This window comes from Betta splendens, chromosome 11 (assembly GCF_900634795.4).
Source record: "Betta splendens chromosome 11, fBetSpl5.4, whole genome shotgun sequence".
Classification (NCBI taxonomy): domain Eukaryota; kingdom Metazoa; phylum Chordata; class Actinopteri; order Anabantiformes; family Osphronemidae; genus Betta; species Betta splendens.
This window is the reverse complement of record NC_040891.2, coordinates 9,433,106-9,455,651: the sequence shown is the minus strand read 5'-3', so window position 1 is coordinate 9,455,651 and position 22,546 is coordinate 9,433,106. Positions and strand designations below refer to the sequence as shown.

At 44.8% G+C, this 22,546-nt stretch overlaps 2 protein-coding genes across 6 annotated transcripts; one reads left to right on the top strand and one right to left on the bottom strand.

Moving 5' to 3' along the window:
• The first annotated feature begins 490 nt into the window (after positions 1–490).
• spire1a (spire-type actin nucleation factor 1a) lies at positions 491–18,398 on the top strand. Of its 4 annotated transcripts, XM_029166341.3 has the most exons (19): positions 491–1,010; positions 3,548–3,579; positions 8,702–8,971; positions 9,995–10,120; positions 10,802–10,876; positions 10,974–11,138; positions 11,301–11,387; positions 11,597–11,726; positions 12,519–12,560; positions 13,372–13,419; positions 13,630–13,781; positions 14,017–14,098; positions 14,187–14,329; positions 15,135–15,164; positions 15,899–16,036; positions 16,115–16,185; positions 16,280–16,307; positions 16,413–16,570; positions 16,675–18,398. In XM_029166341.3, the coding sequence occupies exons 1-19, from the start codon at positions 677–679 to the stop codon at positions 16,940–16,942; spliced, it is 2,379 nt and encodes a 792-aa protein (XP_029022174.1). In that variant the 5' UTR covers positions 491–676; the 3' UTR covers positions 16,943–18,398. The 4 variants fall into 4 exon arrangements, with proteins under 4 accessions (XP_029022174.1, XP_029022175.1, XP_029022176.1 ...); XM_029166342.3 differs by lacking the exon at positions 15,135–15,164 and having other exon boundaries at positions 492–1,010; XM_029166343.3 differs by lacking the exon at positions 12,519–12,560 and having other exon boundaries at positions 493–1,010.
• On the bottom strand, positions 11,227–22,540 carry klhl38a (kelch-like family member 38a). 2 transcript variants are annotated; one of them, XR_005898302.2, is made up of 3 exons: positions 20,878–22,388; positions 13,610–13,798; positions 11,227–11,722 (listed from the first exon to the last, which is right to left on the bottom strand). XR_005898302.2 is itself a non-coding variant. In XM_029166347.3 (3 exons), the coding sequence occupies exons 2-3, from the start codon at positions 21,031–21,033 to the stop codon at positions 19,597–19,599; spliced, it is 627 nt and encodes a 208-aa protein (XP_029022180.1). In that variant the 5' UTR covers positions 21,034–21,362; positions 22,401–22,540; the 3' UTR covers positions 19,393–19,596. The 2 variants fall into 2 exon arrangements, 1 of the variants encoding a protein (XP_029022180.1); XM_029166347.3 differs by lacking the exons at positions 11,227–11,722; positions 13,610–13,798 and adding exons at positions 19,393–20,067; positions 22,401–22,540 and having other exon boundaries at positions 20,878–21,362.
• Positions 22,541–22,546: the final 6 nt, after the last annotated feature.

Here is a 22,546-nt window from a genome sequence, read left to right as displayed (position 1 = left end):
CACAATTTAACAAAGCAAATTCTTTCTTGTCAGTGAAGTATAGATAAATAAGGACACCAGCACATCCACAGCTGTCTTTCCTCTGTATGTTCTGACTGACAGTGGACGAGGACTATTTAAAGTGCTGTGAGATGCAGCAGAGTCAGCAGGAGATGGAGCTGTGGTCAAGTTAAATCACAGGCAGGAGCTGAGCTGTTATACTGTGTTTTCAACTTTGTATTATTAACAGACAGCGGAGGCAGAGTGTCACTGCAATTACATTACTGGAACAAAATCTAAATATATTAAAATTAAGAAATTACAGGAATAGACGGAAAATCTCCCCACGTTTCTATTAGCAACATAACACAAAATAATTTCATAAAACGAACATTGTTGACAAAGAAATATTTGAAGAAATAAATTGCAGTAATGGCGGAAGTTGTTTGGCAGATAAGATGACGACATCCTGCGTGGGGTGACGAGCGGCGGGCACGCGCCTTTAAAGGGCGGGCGCTAGGACCACGCGGAGGAGCCGTTAGCTGTGGCGCACTCAGAGCCGTTGGTGCCCCTCGCTCGCTCACACCGGGAGACAACAGCTGAGCGGCAGCTTGACGCGGGCTCGGTGCGGCGCCGCGCGTGTCACACTTCTCTGGCGTTTCCCTTCTAGCGGCGATGAGGTTCCGATGACGTGACGATGGCCACGCCACCGGGGACGGAAGACGGGATGTTGACTTCGCCCACCGCACTCCGGGGTTCGAACGCCGGGGACGCGGGCATGGACTGCGGCGACGGAGCCGACGGGATCTCCCTGGAAGAGATCCTGTCGCTGTACAGCCAGCCGATAAACGAGGAGCAGGCGTGGGCCGTGTGCTACCAGTGCTGCCGGACGCTGTCGCAGAAGCATCGGAGGAGAAGCTCCAGGTCGTCGGGCGCCGCCGCGCTCCACCGCCCGAGGAGGATCGAGGGACCCGGGGACGTGAGGATCGGGAGGGACGGGACCGTCGGCCTGCACGCTGGAGACGACGCAGGTAAACGAAGCGAGACCCGCCGCGTGCCGTTGACGCAGACGTCGCCCCGGTGTGAGCTAGTGCCAACGACGACGCGTGCTCCTTCCCATCACGCACAGGCCGAGCGCACGGAGCATCCCTACAAAGAGGCCATGTTGTTGTGGCGGCCGCCTCCAGCCATGTGGTGAACGCGTTTACGGACGCCCGATGCCGCTTTTAATAATTCACCGCGGATCGTTCGTTATTATCACGCGCGCCTGGAAACACGGCTCCGTTTCTGTGAATGGCTGGTTCCGAGTCGACGCTTCTGCCAGTAAACAATGCAGCATGTGATGGGCTCCGGTGGCGGAGCGGTCCGTCACATCAGTGATCAGCGTCACATAAACACAAAACGTGGACGCGTTGACACAGTTCTGCTTGTTTCAGTCCAGGTGCCTGTTTGTTTTTTTCCAGCTGAAGCTGATGATCAGGTCTTAAACGCTTAGTCATTAAGCAGCACCTATAACCTTTAAAGTTCCCTTTTTAAAGCAGTAACTCTACATTCTTTTATAATAATTTGTCCACTTAGACGTTTGCATGTCATCTTGGACATTCTCCATTATTTTTGACACCTTTTTGTCCTAATGACTCGTCTTCGATGGAAGAAGCAGCTGAAACGCTGCACTATTTACTTTTTTGACCTTCTGGACAGGGATAGGCTGCTTATGGTCCACGGGTAAAACAAGTTATTCCCGTTCTGTCTAGTCTGGCTCTTTTAATATAGCCAGGAATGGGTTTGCACTCATGCATGGGGAAAACAATATAGTAGTTATGGTTCTGGCTGTCGTGGGGTCAGTCCCTGATTTAACGATCACCCTGAAAAGTAAGAAAACTCTGCCCTGGAAACCACACCAGAGACTCTGTACTATAGGTTTTAAATAGATTTGCAGCATTCCTTGAATTCAGCCTTGCAGAAACATGGACATGATGTATCAGAGGCTTGCACGTCTTCAACTGCATTCCATTAATATGGGAGAGGTGAACATTAACGTAGGTGGAGGAGGTGTGGCCGTCGGAGGCTCAGGCCCTGAGGTTGTGTCCTATTTCTCCTGGGAACCAATTAGCCACCCTTTGTTCATGTGTCTCCCTGCTCTGTCCGGTGGTGAGACCCCCCCCCCCCTGCCCTGCCTGGCCCACCTCTGCTTCATCTCTGTATATTTAACCAGTTTTACCATGTTTGCTCTCAGATTTAGTCAATGCTGCCGAGTGTCTTGGCACAGCCGAAAATAGGACAGACACGATGAACAGACTTTTGAGATGGGACTGGAGTTGATTTTGGAGATTACAGAGAGTCCATTGCTGCTCATCTGGCTTGTGGATGGGGTATTTTTGGGACAGCTCGGCCCTGTTCTGTTTATGAGGGTCAGTGGAGCTATAAGAAGTTCTACTACAGATCAGTTCTACTAAAAAAAAGTCAATTCTTACGCAACCCATGTATGCACATAGGTCACTGGCAGGGTGGCACAACTCGGCCAACGCCCCAGCATTGAGCTTTGCAACCTCTGCCTGATATCAAGACGTTATCTGCCCTGCATTGATGCTTGGGTCAGTTATCAAATGACGTCCAATGTTTGTTTTTGTGATGCAAAGCTAATAGTCTAGAAGTATCACAGATCACAAGTCCTTTTTTTTTGGCCCTGATGGAGGCAAGAAAGGCAAAGATCCTCCAACTGTGTTGCAGTGGGATCAGTTTATGCTGAGCATCGTGGGATATCGCTCCTAACTCATGTTGTGTGGAACGGGGCCAAGACCAAGTACTGCATCAAGATGTGACTTGTTTACTCCAAGATTTTCAATGATTCATGCCTAAAGTGTAGTTAATTTAGGCGTGTGCTTTTTTTGGTACATGCTATATTTTAACACTTGTGGTGTCATTGTATAGTTAGAAATGGATCGAGTTGGGTTTGTTTACAGCATCGTTGCTATATTATAACCTGACCGACTTATCAAAGCCCTGGTTGGAAGTAATTATACTATAATCGTTTAATAAGGAAAAGTGAAAGCCTCTAAGTTCTTGTCATTCTCTCTATGTCGGAGAACAGGTTTGTGGTCTATCAACATTCTGCCTCACGTTTTGGAATTTTCACATTTTGGAATTTTCAAATTTTCTTTTCAATTTTTTTTTTTTATTATTATTTTTTTTATTGCTTCAGAGGCAGGTGCTCTCACCTTTCAGTACCTGAGTAGTGAGCAGAGGCCACAGTCGCCGGATTTACAGTTGTTTGCGCTGCCGTCTAGTATTAAACCTTTCCAGCAGCTTCTCGTCTTGCGGCTACATCCGCTCTCCGCTCTAATCCCCACACGTGAATTAATATTTGATGTTGCTTAGCACTGTACAAGGTGTAGGTATGTTCTGTCCATTCACTTGAAGACGTTGTGTTATTGTACTGCATGTGCAGCTAAATAATTAAGAAGGTGTTCTCTGCCTTGCTGATAAGTAAACTACATGTTCATCATAACCATAAACAATCTTCAATGTCTGAATATAATTAACAATCATTTTCTTTTTGTCATTATAGATAAATATGGATCATCCCCCACATTATTGGAGGTGAGTCACATCACAGCATACTTATTTGTTGGATACATTTTTATATCCAAATAAGATTTTTATCTAAATAGGTTTTAAGACCTTCAAATAAATCCTTGTTTGTGTTTTGTTATTAAGTCATATTTGTTTTCATTCTACAGCTGCATTACTCAGTTCATTTAACACCATTTCAAAATCTGTTTTCACAGCTTGCCCACCACTGTCAATATTAATGAGCAGTTACACCACACAGGCTCATGTGGTAGCTGTGTTGTAATATTGTTGACGTTGCCCTTGAGCAAAACAATTCCTCCACATTGAGTCAGTTTCATGGAGATTTTCATATTGACATCAACTCCACTCATTACTGTGGTTAACAGTCTGGGGTGTTTTCTTGTGCTTGGGTGTATTTTATTTTTTCTGGTAATGCCTGTGTTTTTATTCATGAAAGGTAATTTATCTATCCGAATATAATAATCCAAATATAATATATTTATGATATGATTCCTTCAAGTGTTTTCCCAGAGATTAGGCCTGTGATGCACTTAAATGTGAGTGAGTGGGAGCCAGCTCTCCTCCAAAAGCACTATTTTCTTTGTTCTAAAGTTATTGTGTGTGCTGCACTTTCATGCAGAAGAGCTCTTAGAAGAGAGCCCGTCTTTGTTCTTCCTGCTAGTACACACTCAGGCATCAGCACCAAAGCCACGTGAAGAGGACATGTGGCCAAGTGTCTGTTTGTCCGAGCAGGTTGCGGTGTATAATGTTGGGAGGAGAAGCCTCGGCAGGCTTTATTGTGTGTACACAGACTAATGGGAGATGCCTCTGTCAACGCTGAGCAGTCAGATGGCCTTTCATGTACGAACAAGTGTGCACAGGCCATGTCTTTTGCATGGGTCACTTGATAACAGGTGCAGGTTAACCAAAGGCCATCATCCATGTTTTCCTGATGCCGATGGGCGTTTTCCCCTTTCTGTTTGCAATATGTTGTTGTAGGCGATGTCCTGTGTCCTTGCGTGATTTGTTATACTTTAAAATGCTAACTATGAACAGGGTGTGTTTGCCTCATTAGTTCATTGGAAATGTGTCCATGTATTCGTTGTCAGGTCACACCTTGTTGTTCTGAAGTTTTATTGTACTGATCCTTGCGTAGTTTAAGCGCCGACACACTCATCAGCTCTGATGGCGCATTTTGCTTGTTTTTCCAAATCAGCTTTTGCCGTCTGTCTGTCCGTCCGCTCGGCCTTGTTTCTTTTCACCATGTTCCTCATGTTTTCGTGTGTCGTTTCAGCCTCTTGTTGTTCAGCCAACTCACCTGTGTCTTTTCCGCCATTCTTACAATTCTACATACCTCGTACCCGTGTCTTAGCCACTGGCATGTGTGGAGTTGACCCACTTCCCCCTCGCTCACACCTTTAGAACGTGTTAGAGCAGTGATCAAGTATGTCAGACAGAAACCAGAGGTATTTGATTGCCTAAACACTTTACAACTGCTCATGATGCTCCGTTGTGTTTGGTTAAAGGAAAATCCCATTTATTGGAAAAGAATTTCAAATGTGCACCTTGTGTTGTGGGCTCCAGAATGAGCTTAGCCTAGTTTGTCCTCGGTTGAAGATTAAGGTGAGATTAGTCGTCGTATCCTATTAGGAGTTCTCCAGCGTGCCAGGTCGCTGCCGAGACTGTGTGTTTGCCAGTGCCAAGCGTGAGGTAAACCTTGAAATAGATCTTTGAAGACTGGCCTTCATTTTTATTAATGTAGTCACATATTCCAAACGAATACTTCCAGTTCTCTCTGGTTGTAAAGGGAAATCGGTCTTTGTGAGGTTGCTTGACTGAAGGTGTGTGAATGTTCAGACGCTGTCACTTCTACTCGTGCCTCCCACTGCAGGAAGTCCTGTCTCCCTGGCGAATCTGATGTCAAACTGCTTATTTTCAGGGAAGGCTTTCAGTCAGGTGGGCTTAGTGTTTTTGGAGTGATTTGTTATGTGGACGCCCTTTTGAGGTCAAAGACACAGTCTCCTGCAGTGCGCACCACCCAGTTTGGCTCCAGCGTGCCTGACGTGTACCGTGACCTCATTACATTACACTCGGCTTTTATCCCAATCAATAGGATGCTTTTGTTTTTCCTGACATTGACAACTCTTAAACATTTAGCTCATATTACAGCTTCACTTTTGCCCAGACTCATTTACAGCTTGCACAAAGTCAATGCAGTCTAGCACTCTAACCTAATTTACATAGATTCTGTCCATATCCACTGCACGATAAGCTCATGTCTCTATAAAACAGTGCGGTCCACTGTAGTGGCTGGACGTCACAGTGGAACCTTTGACACCACTGAAGGCCTTAAGGCTGCATAAAAAAGGATTCACTGTATCATCTGCTTGTGCAACCAGTATAAACTTCCCCTTGCTGTCATGGTGACATCTAGAGATGATGACCCGTGATGAACATCAGAACTGCCCCTTGGATCCAAAAAGACATTTTCCTACGTCTCAGCAATTTCTGGTTGATTTCACAGGACAAGAAACTGACAGATTTTGACAAGAATGCATGAAAGAGCCGCGTCGTGTTCTCCAGCTAGCGCTGCTCCAGGCCAGAGGAGGCTCAGCATCCGCTCCCGCAGAGGAAGGCCCACATTTCAGTCTGCTTATGTAAGCGTCTGTGTCGGGATGCCTCTGCCCCACTGCTGCAGCAAACGTTGACGGCTGCTCATCAGGCCGCTCTCTGAACTCACTCGGCCTCAACGGCGCCTTGAGCTACATTTGCAACCGTGCCATTGTCAACTGCTGCAGCTTCCATGAATGTAGACTTTTAAATTTCCGGTGGGGAGGAAACCTCACAAGCACCAGCTATGCTGCTGGGGAGCTGGCTGCGATTACGATCGGGTTTTGGCATGACCGCATCTGTTCCTTCAGGAGACAGGAGGTTATTCATGAGTAAAACATTTTCTTGGTGTTCGTCAGTGATTATCTAGATGGCTCCTCTGATGCTGGTCTCCAAGAGAAAAGGTTGTCTAGTACAAAACCAGTCATTGTTGGAAAACTACATTTCTTACCTCTGGCAATGATGTCATGCAAGAGTGTTTTGAATTGTAGAGTATGGGAAAGGTCAGAGATTCTCAGAATGAACGTTTATAGGAATCTGGGAAGCCTGTTTCAGAACAGAAGCTGCATTTATCCTCAATACTAAATATAAATAAAATAAATATACATATTTTACACTAATGTGACTCATAATGCTATATTTGTGTACCGTCACACATAAAGCTTTTCTGTTTCTGGTGGTTTACCTCACTAATATACATAACCCACTGTGGCATTCTTCTGTTTAACCTGGTTTCATTTAATCATTGCAGCTTCTTTCTGAAACCCAGCAATGGAATTTCTGATGGTTTCCCAACTGTCTGTCTGTGTGTGTGTGTGTGTGTGTGTGTCCTCCTCCCTTTTTCCTCCTGCTGCTCCTCCGCATTTGTCTCGTTGCTCTGAGTCACAAGGTTTCATGATATTGTGATGTGCAGTGCATTCTACTGAAACTCATTATGCCTCTTCCTCATTCCTTCTGTCATAGGCTTGTACGCTTCACATAGATAAAACTAAACCTGTGGAATGACTGGGTGGGGACTCGTATTTATAGCCGTTTGTCAAGACGTCTCTGTGTATTTGCTACATTTAGCCCAGGCTTTTATTCTTCATACTCTGTAGTGCAGAAACTATGGATTCTAAACCATTATACAGTCTGTTAATTAATGATGTGTGTTTCTATTCTAGTTCCCATTTCTATGATTTTAAAACTTGCTTGCTTGTTCTACTTATTGTTTGCCACTAATAACAACTATTTAAAGAAAATCTAGTCAAGCATCCTTTCTCAGACAGACCTTCTGCATCTGATTTGTTTTTATGGAAAGCGGTCCAGTGTAAAGGATTGCATCCACTTGGCAGCTGACTGGACCCCCTGTCCTGTTTCAGTCCAGAATCCTCCACCCACTATACGGCCTGTTGTCCTACAGATGGATTATAAGGTTACATAAGACGCGAAGGAATAGGATGTTTATTTTGGCCTTGCGACGGGATTATCAGCAGCACACGGAGACGGTTGTGGTTGATCAAATTGATCTTTGTAGTATCAATAAAGTTTAATGTTGGGAAAATTCTAAATAGAGGGTTATATTGTGTTGTAATGACATTTTTATTATTGGAAAACCCTAAATGGAATAGAATAGTTCCCGCTCATTTTAAAAGACCCAGTAGAAATGTAAAGCTGTAGAATCAGAGATCTTTGTAGGTCCGGTGTTGCAGAACTGTTTAATTGCCCATATGTTAAAGCGGAGGGAATGACACATTTGTTGCTAAATTAACAAATGGATTAAAAACGTGATCGTGAAACTGAAACAGACGTGTCTTACTCACGGCGTCTTAATGCGACTTGCCTAAACGAGGGCGTGTCCCCGTCTCTATATGTCACGTGGGTTATGTAATGATCTTTCCCTTCGCTTGGCTGCAGCCCATGAGCCCAGACACGCTTTGTCAACACCCTTCCCTTCCAGGCGCTACACTCCCAGACGCTGCAGCTCCTTCGCACCCAGCCTGTTCACATCCAGGAATATCTGTTATCACTGCACATTAACGCTCTGTCTTACTGGGACACCTCCCTTTTTCAACAACGTGGCTCCATTCTGTTCTGCATGAGTCACAATTATTAGGACATTTATGCTTTACCAAAGACAGTAAAAATCTGTTTACTTTTGTCATTTGTTTGTTGCCAGCATTGCCCCATTTACTGAGCATGCTCTGTCAAATCGCTGAAACCAGTGGCACATGAGACAAACTGGTCCTGGCATCAGAGCAGTGGTGTCTGTGGTCAGAGGTCGAGGTAGAGCAGTGCCGACAATCAAAAAAAGATCATATGCTGCTTATTAATGAGGAGCAAACTAAACGACTAAATGAAATCATCCACCAAATTATGGTTCTGAGTCCTTGCAGCTCACGGGTTGAAGATATGAACTTTTCTGTACAAATGCTGTTGAAAGAAATAGTTTTAGTCCTAATGCTTAAGCCTATAAAAAAATCTGTAAAATAACAATAATCTAAGATATCTGGTCCTTTTTTTTTTTTTTATTTTTATTTATTTTTTTTTTTTCTTACAGGTTATCGACTCGTTGGGCGTGATGATCTACAAAGCTCTCGACTATGGCCTCAAAGAAAATGAGGAGCGAGAACTCAGCCCTCCTTTGGAGCGCTTGATCGACATGATGACCAACCCTGAAAAAACTGAGAGTGACCCCTGTCCCGATGAGGGCTACGAGGCCACAGAGGAGGAGGATGAGGGTGAGGAGGAGGAAGAGGAGGAGGAGACGGTCTCTGCCGTCACTACCGGCCCAGTTACCGGCATCCGCAGCTACCAGGACATCATCACAGTAGGTTTCTCAGTTCTGGATAAAACGTTAGACTTCTCTCAGTCCTGATGGTGGAGAAATGGGCAGTTCAAATACAAAGATACACATGCTGTGGTGTGCATTACATCAGAGTTATGACTAAGTGTTTGTATTTGAGTGTAACTAGAATTTATGGCACAGAGATTTTCACAGCACAAACAGACTTTTATGTCTCCAAACACTGACTCTGCTCTTCAGCTTTGAACTCATTCGCTGTACTTTCTCTAAGTAGCTACTGAAAGTAAAACCGATAATTTCATCCGTCTATTCGTGGACTGGAACAGCTGTTTCCTCCATATGTCGTTGGTGTGAGGTCCGCTGCCGGTGCTGCGTGTGGTCTAGTCCAATGGTGTTAACGTGCCATTAAACGTGACGTAGTGGTAGATGCTTCACATCCCTCCCTTCTGTGAGACAGAGGTGGGTTGGGTTGGTGATGGTTCACTGAAACGTGATGCTGACAGAGGATGACAGGGCTGGCGAGGTGCCCCACCTAGACAGGAATAGTCAGAATGTGTGAGAGCAGCAGTAACAGGACAGTACGTTTGGACTTTAGTGTTTTTGGTGTTTTTGTCGCAGTAGAGATTTTAAAGATTTGACCCTGAGCCTCGGTGGAAACCACCAATGCAGCAGTATTTTTAGCGTGTCTGTAAATATTCCCACTGATCTGGTTCCATTTACCTGTGTTTTGACAAAGAGAACAAACACTTTGTACTGAGGGAGACATTCCTGTGGCCTGCCCAGCCCTTTGAGACAATAAGGAAAAATGTAATTTATCTGGTTTCTTCCATTGTGTTACTGGAGATAAATTGATCGCCTCTCTGTGACTACGATAAAATCCCAAAAAGGACAGAACGATGCCTATGGTGGCCGATGCTTGACTCTTATAACTGTTACTCTGTCACAAAAACCATAAACCTGGCCATAACCTTCTATCTAGTGGACCCTTCTTACTAATACTTTAGTTGGACTGATGATTTAATTAATAAACCTATTGCTTCTTTGCAGCTGTGTTCTTCCCACCTGCCCAGCCCCTCAGATGCCCCCAGCCATTACCAGGCAGTGTGTCGAGCGCTTTATGCCGAAACCAGGGAGTTGCAAACCTTTCTGGATAAGATCAAGAGTGCCAAGGAGGTATGAAAGTCAAATCTGCTGACGAATCGGTTGCTCTGGGGCATGCCCTGCATGTGAAGCACAACCTCAGACCTTTAATAGGTATCAATCATCGTAGCATCACGTGGATTTCTAGCTGGACAGACTGTAGTTTTGTACACTATGTCCACCGTGGCTGCTGCAGAATACATGATTAATGAATCTTATGTAATGTATGGTTATAGAATCAAGCATAACCCTATTAGAGCAATTTAAGGAGCTTACACGAGGGGACCACCGGGCAGCGTTGCACAACCTGTAGCAATGAATGCTAATGGGCAACACACACTGTATCACTTATTACACATGCTTTCAAATTAGGAAAGTCAATGGGCCTTTCATTCAGTTTGTCATGGAGCAGTAAACATAGATGTGGATGAATACAGTTGAAAAAGGACAAATTGAGGTATCACTATTTTTTTAGTTTATTAATAGAAATCTTGTAAACTTGTAAAACAATAATTACCATTATTCCTTTCCCCTCAGTACAGCATAAATATGAATGGATGTTGACATGCATATGTGAAACATCATTAATTATTTAAACAGATTACTATGACAATATGGCCAGTTTTTCAGTGATCTCTGCATCATTTCAGGCTGTGATTGTGTTGGTACATGTAAGTATGAATATCAAGCTTTGTGTTTTTATGTCTTTGTTAGAACCTTCGAAAAATGGAAGGTGAGACTCGGGAGGAACCTGTTAAAGACCTCAATGAACTGCAAAATGCAGATTGGGTAAGAGCATCTACTTGTCATATTCATGTAACCATCCTCCTTTTTTTTTTTTTTTTGTTTTAGCAACAGTTTTTTTTTTTTTTTTTATTTCCACCAGGCCCGGTTCTGGGTGCAGGTGATGCGAGATCTACGTAATGGCGTAAAGTTGAAGAAGGTTCAGGAACGTCAGTACAACCCTCTGCCCACTGAATATCAGCTGACCCCTTATGAAATGCTGATGGATGACATCCGTTCGAAACGTTACAAGCTGCGAAAGGTCATGGTGAGGATCTCTCTACCAAACAACAATGGAACGAAGATTATGATTGGGTTTCTACATTTAATAAGCCACAATAACATCTGCAAAATGATAGTTTCAAGCTTTTTAATGTGTTCTCTTTCTGGAGCTTTTTCAACTTTGACAAGGGCATGAATGTCTTTCCAGGTTAATGGAGACATTCCCCCAAGGTTAAAGAAGAGCGCCCATGAAATCATCCTTGAATTCATCAGGTCCCGGCCTCCTCTCAACCCTGTAAGCAGTGCACCACACAGCACCGCTCATCTCCCAGAACACAATTCAGTTAAACCCTCAGTTCTAAGGTTGATTCAGACTATAGCCACAAATGATAGTACAATATGGTCAACATGTATGTATTCATTCATTTTTTTTTAAGTACACGACCATAGTGAAAACACACTTAAGGAGTAAAAGCCAACTTGCTAACATGGGAGTCATCACAGGTCTCTGCCCGTAAGCTGAAGCCCCATCCTCCACGACCCAGGAGTCTCCATGAGCGGCTGCTGGAGGACATCAAAGCTGAACGGAAGCTCAGGCCTGTATCGCCGGACATGATCCGCAGAAGCCGTCTAGGTGAGACATGGAATCAGACCTTCTATCGTTTCTGTATTATTATCATGCAGGCACAAACAAACATTGTTGTAGCGTCTAATAGCCTTGCACGATTTATTGACTTAAAGCAATTTGTTCTACTTGAAAAAAATGCTTTTAGCAACATCTAATTTTTCTCACTGGGGCTGTTAACACACTGCACGACTGCTCTTTGAGTACTGCTGCTGCACTCTGGTCAGAAGCCATTGACCATTATTAAATCATTCCTAACAGCTTCCATTATGATTATTGCTTTCTTCCTATTTAAACTGTAGCTGCTCATTTAATCAGACGCGTCGTAGTGTGTGGACAGGGATCACTGTCAGCAGGGCAGTGGGTTTTCTTACAAGATACTGGTAATTTTTTCTTTGGGTGTTATGTACTACTTCTACAAGTTCATAACCTTTTTCTTTTAGTAAAATAACGGACTTTTATGCTGTATTTTGTGGCTTTCTTCTTCTGAAAGCAGACAGCATGGGAAGTTAATAATCCTTTTGGTATGTAGTGGTCATAAGTGGTCAATTGGAGATAATAATGTACAGTATACAAAGGTCCCTTTTGTTAAGGACTTGAGAGGAGGTTACAGTCAGCATCTGTTACATAATCTCACATATGGGAGAGTATGTGGGTTCCAACAACTAATGGCCGGTCTTTAAATTTACAAAGTCAGGCTAAAGATCTGAGATTATACTTGGATTATTCATTGACGCTCATGATTTTCTTTTTCTGCTTCCATTTTCTTTTTTATCCTTCAAACATGGGCATATCTGTCAGTCATGCGGCCTCTTAGCATGTCTCACAGTTTTGACTCATCAGGTAAATTCAAATGTCACCTGTTGTTGTTCTGTCCTGTTGTTGACGTTTTTTTTTTTATTGATTCAATGCTATTTTTCGGGTTTGAATGCACTATTTGTTTTGTCCCCTCATGAATGTGTTGAACACTGTCATTTCCTACACATTCACACCCTAAAAAAGAGAGTCGGCACATCTGCAAGATAAACTAAGGCTAAATGATGTTAACGTGACATTTGCTGAATTAATGTTCAATGAGGTCTCGCAGCGTAAAAGCAAAATATGATAATGGGCCTTCAGTACATTTTAGATGAAACAGTGATGCTTGGATTTATCTACTGGCAGTAGTCCCAGCGATGAGGGACAGCCGTTGAGATTACAGATCAACACTGTCCCTGCAGCCAGTCTGCCCCTTGTCACCCTAATCCTCTCTCATTGAGGAATATGTGTTGCGTAACTGGTGTCAACAGCCTACATCACATAAACCTGTCGAATGATTGGAAAGAGGCCAGGGATGAAATAGCATTTCTCAGGATGACCATAATCTCACTGGACGTGGGGGAAAACCTTTTGCTCTGCGCCTGCACTCATTGTGTTTCTCTGCTTCCCTGGCACCTTCCCCTCACTAACCTCTCCCTCTGTGCTTCCCAGCTATGCACACAGCATCTATGTGTGAGTGTATCTGAGTTACACGGCACCCAGTCAGCTCGTATGTGGTCTGACAGATGCGTGGTGTCAAATCCCCCCTTTGTGTGCTAGTCTGCTGCTAGGGATGTAAATACTAATGTGTGTGTGTGATCCTGTTAAAGGCTGTATTCCCTTAATTGCTTTACAGGTGCAGGGAAAAGCATCAGCACTCCTCAGGACTTATTTCGTAGCTCAGGTAAATGACTCATTTAGGTGACATGTTATTGTCAAAACTCAACATTAACTAATAATCTGAGAATTTTTATGTCTTTCTGATAACTAACAATGCAGTTGTAATTACTACACAAGCTGCTGAGCTCCACATTGATTTAAGGTCCACAGCATCACTGTTCAACTGATAATGCAGTCATGAATGAATCTCTGACCCTCTTGCTTCCACCCCCAGACACTCCTGATGCACGCAGGAAGTTGGCGGTCAGCACGCAGTCTCTGGCCAGTGGAGCGGTGGGGTCCAGTCAGGGTGTTCAGCCGCTCAGCCAAAGGAAAAGGCTGCTCAGAGCACCCACGCTGGCCGAGCTAGACAGCTCCGAGTCCGATGTAAGTGTCTGATGATCCTGTTAATAATAAAAACATTCATCATCAGCATGTCCCCATCTTTGCAGATGAAGCGGATACTGGGGTCAAGACAGTAGTGGTTTTGTTGTAGTTATTTCTAAAATCATGACTCGTTTATGCTTCTCAGTATTTGTCGTACAGATTGGACTGAATCGCCATTTGATCTGTAGCATCCAGAGCATGTCATTATGATTCACTTCCTGAAATCTTTGCACAGGAGGAGCCCTCACTGAGCAGCTCCAGCATGTCCACGTCTTTGCTGGAGGACACTTCTCCCGAGTCTGTTATCGGGAAGAAGGGTAAAGGCCTGAACACACTGTCACGCACCTTTCTGTCTCCGTTCATCTTTGAACTGTGGTTTCATGCGTTCTGCTCTTTCGTTTCCAGCTCAGCCAAAGTTCTTGCCTGTTCCTGCTGCTCCACGGCCTGAAAGGCAGCAGCCTCCACATAGGAGGCACTCTGTGGAGAAGGACTCCCCCACCAGTGTCCGCCCCTTTGCACCACCATCCAGACAGAGCTCCAAGTCTTTGGTATGTTCATATAAGTGATAAGGTATAGATTAATTATTAACTTTGACCTTTGTGCACAAACACTGAAATGCTGAATGAAATCCAGTGTTTGGGCACATTTGCATATTTTATGTATACTGGAGCGTTATACTGTGGAGTTGCCATGATTTGTTTCCCTCCGTGTCCTATCGGATCAAATGTTCCGTAGCCTTACTGGTAATGAAGCGTTTCCAAACACCACCAGACATGTGCACATTGCATATCATTTGAATGAAGCAGCGTCACCCAACGTACAATAAACCTGTTGAGTTTCCTTCTATCCCGTGACTGGACGTTCGTCTAGCATGAGCTCACTAGTTCCGAGAGCCTCCGCTGGTTCTCTCATTCCTGTTAGGTTAATTGGCATAATAGGAACCACAGGACGCTGCACCAAGGCTATTTAGACCGTTGCTTCAGTCTCACCCTCAGAGTGATACATGGAACTCTGGCTTCAAACTAAAGGAAAAATAGAAGTTTTTTTTTTTTTCCTAACAAATAGTAACTCTCCTCACTTCACGCTGCTGCTTTCAGATCAATTTGCTGCGACCACGAGACTTACGGTTTTGAAATTTCATTACACACGCAATAGGGAAATGACTGCCTAGGAAAAAAAAAAAACGTATGAATCCTCATCCAAAACGTTTTTCTTTGTTTGGCCTTAAATAATGACGTAACGTTTGGTAAAATATCCTCTAAACTCATTAAGCTGTTGTATTAGACCTTATGAAGCTTATTGGAACATGGGGACTTGCTGGTTGAATGTCTTGTCCCTCTGTCTGCTGGTCAGGTGGAGGCGGCCAGCGGTGCTCAGGGCACGGTACGTTGCTGTCACTGCATGCCATCAATGCATATCGCTGTGAGCGCCATTGCATAGAGTGGTTTGTGTTGTGGATGTTCGTCTGAACCAGGGGATCACTTCCATACTGAAAATGGCTCAGTGGAAACTTAGAGGAGCAAAAACACCAAGCCACACACACACACACACACACACACACACACACACACACACACACACACACACACACACACACTTCATGTACATTTAGGTTCCCTGAGCATTTTTCATTCATTCAATCCTTTGATGCATTAACCGATGATGATGATGATGGTGGAAATGTCAGACTCCTGGCAATGTAACAAATCTCCAGGTGTGACCACCACTCACTATCACAGGCTGCAATAAAAAACAAAGTGGACGTAACAGTTATGAAACATCATCGTTAACTGATCGATGCAGGACAGAAAAGTCACCATTCAGATTCTTTTTTTTTTTTTTTTTAACTTTTTAAATATAGACGCATGGTTAGAAATAAAGCAAATGGAATAATTGAATGAAGCAAAGTGTTTGTGAAAAGCAGTGGACCTGGTTGTTACATCATCCTTTCAGTAGAGGTTCTGTGTTTTCACCCTCACCACTACGCTGCATGTTTGGTGCATTCTGTGTGACTTCCATTGAGTTGCACTCACTTCACTGCTCACTTCTTGTTGTTGCGCCATATTGGATCATATGTTTAGTTGCACACTGTATTTAAGTGGACGTGTCTCTTCCAGGAGGAGTTCTGCTACCCAGTGGAGTGTCTGGCTCTGACGGTGGAGGAAGTGATGCACATCAGGCAGGTTCTGGTCAAGGCCGAGCTGGAGAAGTTTCAACAGTGGAAAGACATTTACAACGCTCTCAAGAAAGGAAAGGTAGACGCCGCGTGAAGCGTCTGCTGAGATCTGGTTTGATGCGTCTGCAGTTTTTACAAGTCACTCTTTCCCTTCTAGCTCTGCTTTTCATGTCGATCCAAAAAATTCTCCCTCTTCACCTGGTCGTATACTTGTCAGTTCTGCAAAAGGTAAATTGAATCACTTCTGAAACCATTTGATTGAAATACAGCAGCATATTTGTAGAATTTTACCTGACAGTTATTTCTTTTTAATTTCCCACAGACCTGTGTGTTCACAGTGCACCAGAAAGGTACGAAGCCGCAGAGTCAGACTTGGCTAAATGTGTTAGTGTGTGTTATTGGCGAGTACTGACCTGATCATAAGTCTTTTCTAACCTTGTCTCTTCGTATCTCAGATGCGGCTGCCATCTAAGCCCTATTCCACTTTGCCCATTTACTCTTTGGGCCCCAGTGCTATGGCTAAAGAAGAGGCGGCGTCTGCACCTGCTGAGGCAGAAAAGAACCCGTTTGGGTCTGGACCCAGCCGGCACAGCCTGCGCAGGAGTGTCTCCAGGTAGGTTCTGACCGTGTTTCTGGGTCTTCTAATATGCAGAACACATTTGGTGATTTAAAATGATACCAACGTGTGTGTGTGTGTGTCTCTCTTTCTCTCTTCAGGTTGTCCAGACACAGCAGTACGAGCTACAAAGACGGGCACTCGGAGGCCGAACCGGAGCTGCCCAGGGAGCTGACGGAGGACTGGGTGACCATGGAGGTCTGCGTGGATTGCAAGAAATTCATCACGGAGATCATCTCCTCAAGCAAACGCAGCCTGTGCGTGGCCACGAAGCGCGCCCGCCTCAACCGCAAAACCCAGTCCTTCTACATGTCGTCATCGAGCTCGGTGAACTTCAGGCCGTCAGAGCGCACCCTCAATGAGGTGTAGGAGCAGGATCCTGTGCACTTCTGTTCACACAGAGCTTATTAGTGTAATAAAAAATCCCTCTTGGTCTATTTTTGACATGAACAGGGTCATTGCAGTATAAATACTTTTTTTTGTGACAATGACGTCCTCTTCCCTTTTTAGAGTTTAAGGTTCTACCTTACCCCACTCAGGAAAGGTTGGCATGCTTCAGTGACACTTCAGCGCCTGGTGGCTTGGCTTGAGCCACTGATGTCACTTTTCTGAAGAAGAATGTACAGAAGAATGTATGTTCTTCTGTACAAGAGCAGATCCTGAAGCAGGTCAGATGTTACAGAGACCCAGCCCCAATCCTAGCTATCGATACGCTTTCCAGCTCCCGTTTACGTCTAGCACTCAGGAAGAGCAGCCGATTGTCTTTTTGACAGAAATGCACTGTAGGTCCTCCTGTCAGGTCTGCTGGGGCAGATCTCTGCCAGGCCCCTGCCCTCGATTATTCTTCCAGCGACAAATTATGCCAAATGTTGAATTTTTTTAGCAGTTCTAATATATTAACCATCATCTCAAGTTGTTGATGGTCGCATCAAAGAGTGAGAACAGCCAGTTTATTTTTCTGGGCGGGTTTTAGCTTTTAGTACATATATATATTAAATGTATTTTCAATTCTGTGCCTGGTGCCAAAATGTAATTTCTTTAATGCCTTTGTAATTATGGACCTATTGTACATATGTGACATAAACTTGGTAGGGCACGTTTTGGGGTAATCCACAGCTTGGTGTCTTGCCCTTTTATGTTCTAAGGTGGGCAACATGAGCACAGTTCTGGGTTTCTGAATGTGTATATGTTAATTGTTCTAATATAAATTTAATATAAAACACTTAAAGTGTAAAAAAACAAACTTTTTCTTTTGCCTCTGGAGTTTCTTTATTTGAAATTCTTCTTTTTAAACCTTACTGGTGTTGTTATTTGTGTCAATATGTAATTTTCAGATTTTATTTCAGTTGTATAGTTTATTTAATCCTCAGTGTTAAGCTACTCTAAAATGCAGAAAGCACTTTTTTGGACCAATTTACCATTAGGGTTTGTCTTAATAATTATTGTTCTCAGTTTTTTTTACAGTCTGGGGGCCCATGGGGCCATTTCCCAGCATTCCCCCCATAAAGGAAACCTGTTATTTGAACACTAAGAATGATGGCTGATGAAGCCTCTCCACTCAACTGAATGTAGTTGTGTTTTTAGGTGTGTAACTGTCAACAAATACACTATGAACATTTGGTTTGAACATTTGATCACTCAAACATCTGTTCATAGCGTGTTTGCTGACGGTTGTCACCACAGGAGCACAGAGCCTGCAAACGAATTATCTCCTGCTCAAAGGCAGTAGTACATCTGACCACATTTACTTTAGACCTGTCAGGAATGTGTGCATGCTGTACTGTGATCTGTTTTTATCCGAGAAACAATAAAATCAAGATTCTTACCTTTGACTCAGTCGACCCATTATGTTGCTTTTACGTTTCTTTACATGTTAAATCTGTAGTAATAAAGTGTAGAGTCGTGTTGGCCACCAGGGGGCGATAAACCAGCCCCATGACATCCATGTTGTCTTGGTGACATCAGGTGGCAGCAGGAGTGTACTACAGTATGTGTTCCCATTGCTTTCTAATAATTGCTATTGTATATTCCTCCTTTTTGAAAGAAATACAAAAAAACTTTCACTATATTCAAAGACTTTATACAGTAGCTCACACAGAGATGACCATGCCTGAGGTGTGTGTAGGTGGGACAGTGTCTGCTCTGGTGTAAACCTCCTTATTTGCATCACAATAATACAGTAAAGTGGCCTCGGTGCTAACACAGCGGGGAAGACCCTCCATCACTCAAAACAGCTGCCCGTTGTGTATCTGACCCGATCATGAGTGTGTCTGTGTGCACTGGGCCACAGTAGCAGTGAGAGGCTATCCTGTTAGTAACAGCCACTGAAAATAACCTGCAGGAAGGGTGACCCTCACACTCTTGTTTCTATGGAAGGACAGTCAGCAAACACAGTGTCCACGTGCTGCGTATTTAGCAGCGGCTCTGTGTTGTGGGCGCTGCTCGGGGTAACGGAGGGGAGCACACGACGTCTGACGGCAGGAGACCTCGCACACGCTTTCGTTTGTCAGGTTTCAGGATCAACGGAGACATGAGCGAGTGCATCACAGGCTGTCAGAGTGTGGTGAAATGCAGGATTAGCTGGAGCACTAATGGGTTGAGTCTGAAAACTGAGACATAATCTGATGTCATGGAAGTGACATCATAGTATTTGTAATAGAGGAGAGGTTTCCTTACGATCCTCTATCCATAACAGGATTTCATTGGCTCTTAATGTAATTAGAGCAAACGCATCACCTGATCACTCTGTCAGCTTGTTTTTGCCTCTACGTCAACAATGAGACCTTGTGTATGAAGGGGACGTGACCAGTGACCGGAACCACAGTGGAAAACAGCCTTTACTGCGTACAGCCACAGATGTCACATACATTCCACTGTACATGCATAAAAATCATCTCAATGAGCAAGTCACTATCAAAACATTAACACAAAGTCTCAGTGAAAACACGTCATTTGAAACCACATGTGCAAATGGGATAGACCTGTGTTCTGCAGGGTCCATTCAGGCTCTGTCACAATGACCGTCACGTTGATGTGCCATCAGCGGCCGCCAGCGGTTGTGGCCGTTGTGGCCGTCGCTCCTCCAGGTTCTCGCACTTGATGACATCATCATAGATGACATCCCTCGCCCGCTCCTTCAGACTCTCGCAGGGGAGGATCTCTGAGAGCCGCATCATGCTCAGGCAGTTCTCCGGACTCAGCTGCTCCTTTAGGAGGGACGAGCAGGCCTCGAAGAGGCCCCCGTAGTGGAGCGTGGAGGCCGCCTGCATGAGGGGGAGCACCACCTCCATGGTGATGCTGATGCAGCCCGTGTAAACGTAGTCCACAATGCCGCTGAGGGCGTCCGGCGAGACCCCCTTCAGGTTCACGCGGGCCTGGCTGCTCTCCGGGAAGTCGCGGCAGAACATGGCGCGGAAGTAGGGGCTGCTGGAGACCAGGACGTTCCAGCAGGCGGGAGGGAAGCTCACAGTCCCTGAAGGAGAACGCGGGCCATTCTGCACACAGACGGGCTCACGATTATGAAATGTGTCCTTCTGAAGTGGTTGTGTCCTTTGTTGTGGAGCGAAAAGCACTTTCAGGCCGGAACAGTTGGATGTTCCTCGTTCTGACGCGTCGTCTGTCTCCAGTTCTGCCCTCAGACTATTCGTCTCATTTATCCGCTCCTGCAGAGCAGCTGTCCTTACTTATGAGCCACAGCCTCGCACATTTCTATTTTGAACCCCTTCTAATCTTCGATCTTGATGCATCCATGTCGCGTTAGGCCACATCTGTTATCAAGCCGGCCATCGCCGCAAACATTATGGGAGCTGTGTCAACACGCCATCTGCGTGCGCCTCACTCTGAATTAGTCTCCGAGGGCCTCTCTGCCTGTCATGTTCCTTTTTTAACAGCCGTAATGCATCTCTTCCTGATTCTAGTCTGTGGTGATCATTTCATGACACCATCCTCAGTCAGTCTGATATGTTTGGACCTACATCATTAATGTATGTTATTGTAAAGGCCAGTGACTACTGCTGGTACACACCCAGAAAAAGACACATCACACTGTGAAACCTTCAACGTTAACACTGCCACTAATGGACCAGTTAAACTGTATATACACTATAAGTTAATATTATTTATGTACAGTTCATCCAGTTTAGACTTTTTAAACGTTTTATTGCTCGATTGCCCAACAGTCTATGTCTACACAATATACAAGAAGCACTGCTGTTACACTGGGGATATCGGAAGCTTAGCTCACGTCTGTCTAATGCACCTGCTGGCAGTTCACTAGCGACGCCTGTAACCGAAAGAGTTCTTACCTCCTGCTCTGAGGAAACAGTCGCTTCCGACCTAATCAAACACAGTCCAGAGAGAACGTCCGCACTGCCGGGGCGAGTGAAGGGTTCTGACACAGGGAGAGGATGAGGCTTTCCAGTGAGGCTCTGTGGAGCTCGCCATGAGGCCACTGTGTACATTCCTGCAGCTAAGAATAGTTTCCTGGGCCGCTGTGACTCCAGCCAGGCCTCTCATGTGACACCAGGCTCTTGGGTTCCCAGTTGCCAGCTTAACAGCTCCCAGCGTCCGCTGGAGAGAGTGTCTACAATAGCCTGGGAAGGAGAGGAATGACAGGGTCCTGACTCAGAGTTTAAGCTGAGCCGGGTGGGCTGAGATTAACCAGCGTGTCCCTCTTGTCCATCCTCATGTTCTGTTCACGTCTCGCTCTCCTCCTCCTCTCATCACTGTCGCATAGCAAGGAGGTAAATATGGAGCAGTGCTGTTGAGCCAGTTTGATCAAGAGAAACAGCTGGAAGAATGGGATAGTTTGTCTTAAGGTGTGATGTCACCGCCATCTGTGTAAGGATGCTTCAATGTAAAATTAATGAAATTACCCTGGACTTAATACTACTATTATTACAAACAATTATGAAAAATGCCTACAGTTTACCTACTGTTATCTTTAAGGATTGAGCCCCAAAAATCCCCAAGACCATCCCCCCACCACACACACACACACACACACACACACACACACACACACACACACGCTCCGAACGTGCCTGCATGCAGCTTATGTCCACATTTACCCAGAGGTCCAAAAAGGCTGGAAGCTTTACTCCCAAGTAAGAAACAGTAGTTACAAATATGAATGAATCTGGCCAGAATCTCCTGCAAGAATATCTGAAGCGTCTGATAGACGAGATTAGACAAAAGCAGCCTCATCTGCAGCGAGGGGCTGCCTCCTGCCTCCTTTGCAGCAGGAGCATGAGTTACTGTCGTGTTTGTTTAGCGCTGCATGACAAGGACCTGGAGCCACGTGTGTAAAGATTGAATGACTCTGTCAGCAGGTCAGACTTCACCACATGTGAGTGCAGGAAGCCTTGCTGGACTTTGTCCACGTGTGCTCACGGGTCGAACATTCCGCATTGGAATTCAGGTTCAAGCCTTATTTCAGCTGGACTTATTCTGTGACCATAATGTCACTGAATCACGTGATTAATATTTTATACTTATTCTTATGTGCACATCCCTCTGGATAATTCAGTCAACTTATTTACCTGTCAGGGTGAAAGAAAATACAATGAAAACAATAGTGAGAATCTGGAGCAGTCTTTGTTTTCGCATTTTGCTTATTACTAACATTCTTGTTATTTATTTCCCGTCAATGAACAAATGAAGCTATTCTCCATTCAGCTCCAGAACAGCTGGCTGGCTAAATAATTAAACCTCGCGGTGGTGGTCTCTCAGGAGGCGAACAGGACCTCCTGGCAACGCACTTAACTCCAGTCTACGCCGCGACAGCGAACAGCTGATCGATGAGCTTTATTATAAGCGTGAAACTCACGAGACCCCACAATCGATCCTCTCGTCGCTGCCGCGGTCTCGTGCTCCATTCACATCCATGGTCACGCCTCGACAGGAAGTGACGAAAGCAGCCACGAGCGTGACGAACGGCTGGCTCGAAAATACAACAAGGAAGTGGACGTTTAT

Bases quoted from the DNA above. Each gene is read 5' to 3' on its own strand.
- spire1a (XM_029166341.3), top strand. From the start codon at position 677: ATGGCCACGCCACCGGGGACGGAAGACGGGATGTTGACTTCGCCCACC. The intron at 3,580-8,701 runs GTGAGTCACATC...TTTTTCTTACAG, and splicing joins CATCCCCCACATTATTGGAG to GTTATCGACTCGTTGGGCGT. The intron at 13,420-13,629 runs GTAAATGACTCA...TTCCACCCCCAG, and splicing joins GGACTTATTTCGTAGCTCAG to ACACTCCTGATGCACGCAGG.
- klhl38a (XM_029166347.3), bottom strand. From the start codon at position 21,033: ATGTACACAGTGGCCTCATGGCGAGCTCCACAGAGCCTCACTGGAAAG. The intron at 20,068-20,877 runs GTAAGAACTCTT...GTCTGTGTGCAG, and splicing joins CTGTTTCCTCAGAGCAGGAG to AATGGCCCGCGTTCTCCTTC.